Raw genomic sequence first — 3,967 nt, 5'->3', positions numbered from 1 at the left:
AAAATAGGAAGAAAATGAGAAAAAAGAAAAGGATAAAAGAAAAGAAAAAAGGAAAAAAAGAAAACGAAGCATAGAAATAAAAAAGAATTGGAGAATAAAGAAAAAATTTCTTACAAAAACTGCTATGGTTAGGAAATATAATTAGTTTATGGGTATAAAAATAAATGGGTAAATAAAAATAAATAATTTTGTTTTTGTGGATAAGTATGTCAAAACCTTCTTCTCAATTTTTCTTCTCAACTGTTCTTCAGCTGCTTCTTCCCGTCTTAGCTATGTCACACTTCCGGCGTTAGATTCAAAAAAATTAAGCCTCAAATGGAGAAGAGCGGTGGTTCACTACGGACGCGTTCACAGGTGGCGCCTGACTGGACGCTACACGAGTCACTGACCCTAGTGAACGAAATGAAATCAACCCAAATTGAATGCGGCAATACGCTAGCGTCTTTCCAGAAATGGCAATCAACGGTGCATAATTGCAACTCGCTGGGCGTGAATCGGAGCCTGAATCAGTGTAAAAAGCGGTGGGAATTTATGCTGGAAAATTACAATAAAGTGAAGCCCTGGGAAACGGCGTATTGGACGACATCGTTCGATGGGGATAGGAAGAGTGAATTGGGTTTACCGGAGGAGTTTGATTTCGAGTTGTTTAGTGCTATTGGTAGGTATTTGAGTTTGTTACAGGGTGAGGATGGTGGCGGTGCTGAAACTGACCCGGATTCTGACCCGGAAGCCCAGCAGGCTCAAGGAAACAATTCTCTCTTGGAAATTGGTACTATTCTGCTCTTGAATTTAGTCATGCTTTTTTAATTGAATCTTATTATATAGTGTAGTTGACATTTGAGTTCAAACTACTGTGTGAATAATTGTTGTTTAGTTAACGTCTGAAATTAATCAGGATTTCTCACTAGTTCTTATTTGGAAAATTTGGAGATATTAGATGTTGTACTAAAATACATCATTTATAACGAATGTGGCAGGAGAAATCTTTTCAGAAGCAAAACCAATGTGGACTGAGGTTTCTCGTAGTAACACTTGCAGCGTACTCTAATCTAGATTAAGACACTCATAGGTCAAGTTGATACAAAAAAAAAAAAAATTATATATATATATGAATGAAGACTTTGAAGCTGGATAAACTTTATCCCACAAAATTTGAATTAAAACTATTGAACTATTTGATGGTTTCTATCTCAATAAGCCTAGATTATGATTATCTCAAGCGTGATCATGTTTCTAATGATATGAACTGATAACTGAAATTCAAAGGGACAGAGTTTAAAGTGGAGGGATAAAAACTTTTGGGGAAGCAATTTCTTCGGACAAAAGAAGATTATGTAAATACTTACTCGAGATCTCACTTATCAGATTCCATTGTGGAAGACACAATTTTTTCTGCAGCCAAGCTAGCATTATCTATCAATGAAGAGTGCAGCTTGATACTGTGGGGATAGACATATTAGTTATTACTATTCATTTTATGAACTTAGATTGATGATATGCTGAATTTTAAATCATGTTTAGTTGGGAGATTCTATCGGAGAGCCGAAAGGTTGATACAATGCTAGTGTGGGTCCCGCCAACATGTAATGTAACTGTTGGGTGACAGTATTCTCAACTGATGATACTCTACTCCTATTTCAAGTTCCAATGAAATTTGCAGAAATGGTGTTAAAATCTGAGAGTATACGGTTCATTTACGCTTTGTTATTGCTGAACTGCTGGACTTTTCAAATGGAATGTTTGGATCTACGAAGGAGAATGATGGTAGTGAGTCTGTTTGTAATATCTCTCCATTTATGACATGCCTGAGAACTTTACTGACTGATCTCCAAAATTTGTGGATAAGGATTTCCCATCACTATACGATTAATGTAGATGCAAGATTGTCATTTACGAATGAGAGAAAAGATGCCGTAGTTGAGTACAGTAGCTTCTGTGATTTGTTGGTGAAAGGATTGAAGTTGAGAAAGCAATTTGAGGCATTTGCTGAAACTAAGGCTGAAAATAGTTAGGCCAGCCTCCGGAATAGAAATGGGAATAAAGACCTCTCCTCGGATACCGAAAACTAAAATGGAGAAGAAGATGATTAGCAACATTAGTGTAACAGAATATGAGAGGGATTAGTAATGGTTCCGCTTCGTCTGCTGCAGATGTTCCTCCTACAATCTCTGTCTCCTTTCTTTTAGATGAGTCTTCTCCTACTGCGCGGGAGTCTTAGCTGGTCGTTGTTGGGTCGGCCCCTAGGGCACTATTCGCCTTGGGAGTGGTTTGGCTATCAAGCTACTTTGTGGGGTAGGGGACTGGGGACCAGACTGGTGATTGCTGTGGTGTTATGTGCAGGGTATGTGACACCCCTAAGCAATTTACTTGAGAATACTGTCACCCATCAGTATAAATTGGCTGCCACCATTGGTCCAACATCTGGTTCTCTTTAAGAGTTCTTCCACAGTTCTACTGTGCCAGGTAAATATGTTGATAAATTTGGAGGAACATTATAACAAACCTCAATTAGTTTGGGATTGAGGCATAGATAATTGATTGGTTGATTGATGTGTGTGCTTGATGTATAGACACACACAAGTAGAAATGAGGAAACTATTGTCTCGTCATTGACTAGAGGAATTGATAAATCTTAGAATACTGTTATTACGTGCGATAAACACACATGTCGAGATGGTGGTGATTCTTTGTTCTCTCTTTGCATTCTTCATTTAAGTGAACAGATGAACTTGTCATTTTATCTTCTGGTTTCTGATGCCTGATTTAGTGCAAACTGACTTGCTGAATTTTGTCATTTTGCAGAACTAAAAGACTGCAGATCTTCACATGACAAAAAGAATGCAGATCTTCTTCATTGTAGTACCATTCTAGATTTAATTAGCATAACTGATCATTCTTGCACATGACACGACAAACTTTGTGGTGAAATCATCTTTCCTTACATAGTGTAAGGTATACCACAGAGAAAGAAGAAGTAAAAAAGAAAAGCAATATCCTGAAATGAAAATTGACTTTTCAGTATCAGCTAAATGTGTTACATTCTTGTATCATTAGGTCTTAAAAGGCAGCGCCGAAGGACGAAACCACGAAAGTACAAAATGGAGGAAAGGTTGAATCCATGGAGACGCATCTTAAATGAAAACAGGAAATATGAGCAATCCATGGTGGGGATAAAGCATGAAGCTAGCGTAGATGCAAAGTTGGAAGCCCCAAGTCATGAGAAATCCAGCTTACAGATAAAGCGTGAGACATCCAGTCAGGAGGAAAAGGCTGAACTTCCAAGCCTTAGCCTGGTCAATACGGTAAAGGCTGAGCAGATTAATGTAGATAATCCGGAAGAAATGATGGCTGCAACCCTTAGAGAAAATGCAGAATTAATCACTGCAATAATCGAAGGAAGTCCGATGGATGATAGAGATTGCAGACTTGCTGATTTGAAGAATTTTGAGGCTGGACGTGTTCATTTGATCAGAAGTCAAGGCAGCCAACTTATTGAATGTCTCGGAAAAATTTCAGACACCCTTAGCCAGCTTTGTGATTCAATTCACAAAAAATAACTAACTTTAGCGTTTTCCATTATGGTACGCTTTGTAATGTGACGACTAATCAGCTGCGTTTACTTCTATCTTCATCAATGTAATGATGAGATAACTCGGATTGCTGAGGATTACAGGAAATTCTGATATTTGTTGATTCATCTATGAGAGACAAGAAATCCAAGGTGCTCTTTGCATTATATAATAGTGACACTTCCAGACACTTGAGGTTTTGTGTAATGTATGTAGACAGGGTGCTCGTGTCCCCTCCCCTGCAAAAGATTGCCTCCATCATTTTCTGTGTTCGTTCATTGTCAAACATAGCTGCTGTTCGTCCCTCCCCTTATCCTCATAATTTTAGTGGTCTTCTGGTTGCAGTTGAAGGTAAAAGCGTAACAGCAATAAAAAATGGAATATGATCTGTAGGATAT

The 3,967-nt window shown here is 38.1% G+C and overlaps 1 protein-coding gene across 1 annotated transcript; it reads left to right on the top strand.

The window, feature by feature from the left end:
* The first annotated feature begins 203 nt into the window (after positions 1-203).
* On the top strand, positions 204-3,759 carry LOC109208116 (trihelix transcription factor ASR3). Its single transcript, XM_019371156.1, has 2 exons — positions 204-769; positions 3,055-3,759. Exons 1-2 carry the CDS (start codon positions 316-318, stop codon positions 3,555-3,557), a joined length of 957 nt encoding a protein of 318 aa, XP_019226701.1. The 5' UTR covers positions 204-315; the 3' UTR covers positions 3,558-3,759.
* The last annotated feature ends 208 nt before the right edge of the window (positions 3,760-3,967 follow it).

This window comes from Nicotiana attenuata, unplaced genomic scaffold (genome assembly GCF_001879085.1).
Source record: "Nicotiana attenuata strain UT unplaced genomic scaffold, NIATTr2, whole genome shotgun sequence".
NCBI classification, from domain to species: Eukaryota; Viridiplantae; Streptophyta; class Magnoliopsida; order Solanales; family Solanaceae; genus Nicotiana; species Nicotiana attenuata.
Note: the sequence above shows the minus strand (reverse complement) of the source record. Positions and strands in the feature narration are given on the sequence as shown.

Bases quoted from the DNA above. Each gene is read 5' to 3' on its own strand.
- LOC109208116 (XM_019371156.1), top strand. From the start codon at position 316: ATGGAGAAGAGCGGTGGTTCACTACGGACGCGTTCACAGGTGGCGCCT. The intron at 770-3,054 runs GTACTATTCTGC...TTGTATCATTAG, and splicing joins CAATTCTCTCTTGGAAATTG to GTCTTAAAAGGCAGCGCCGA.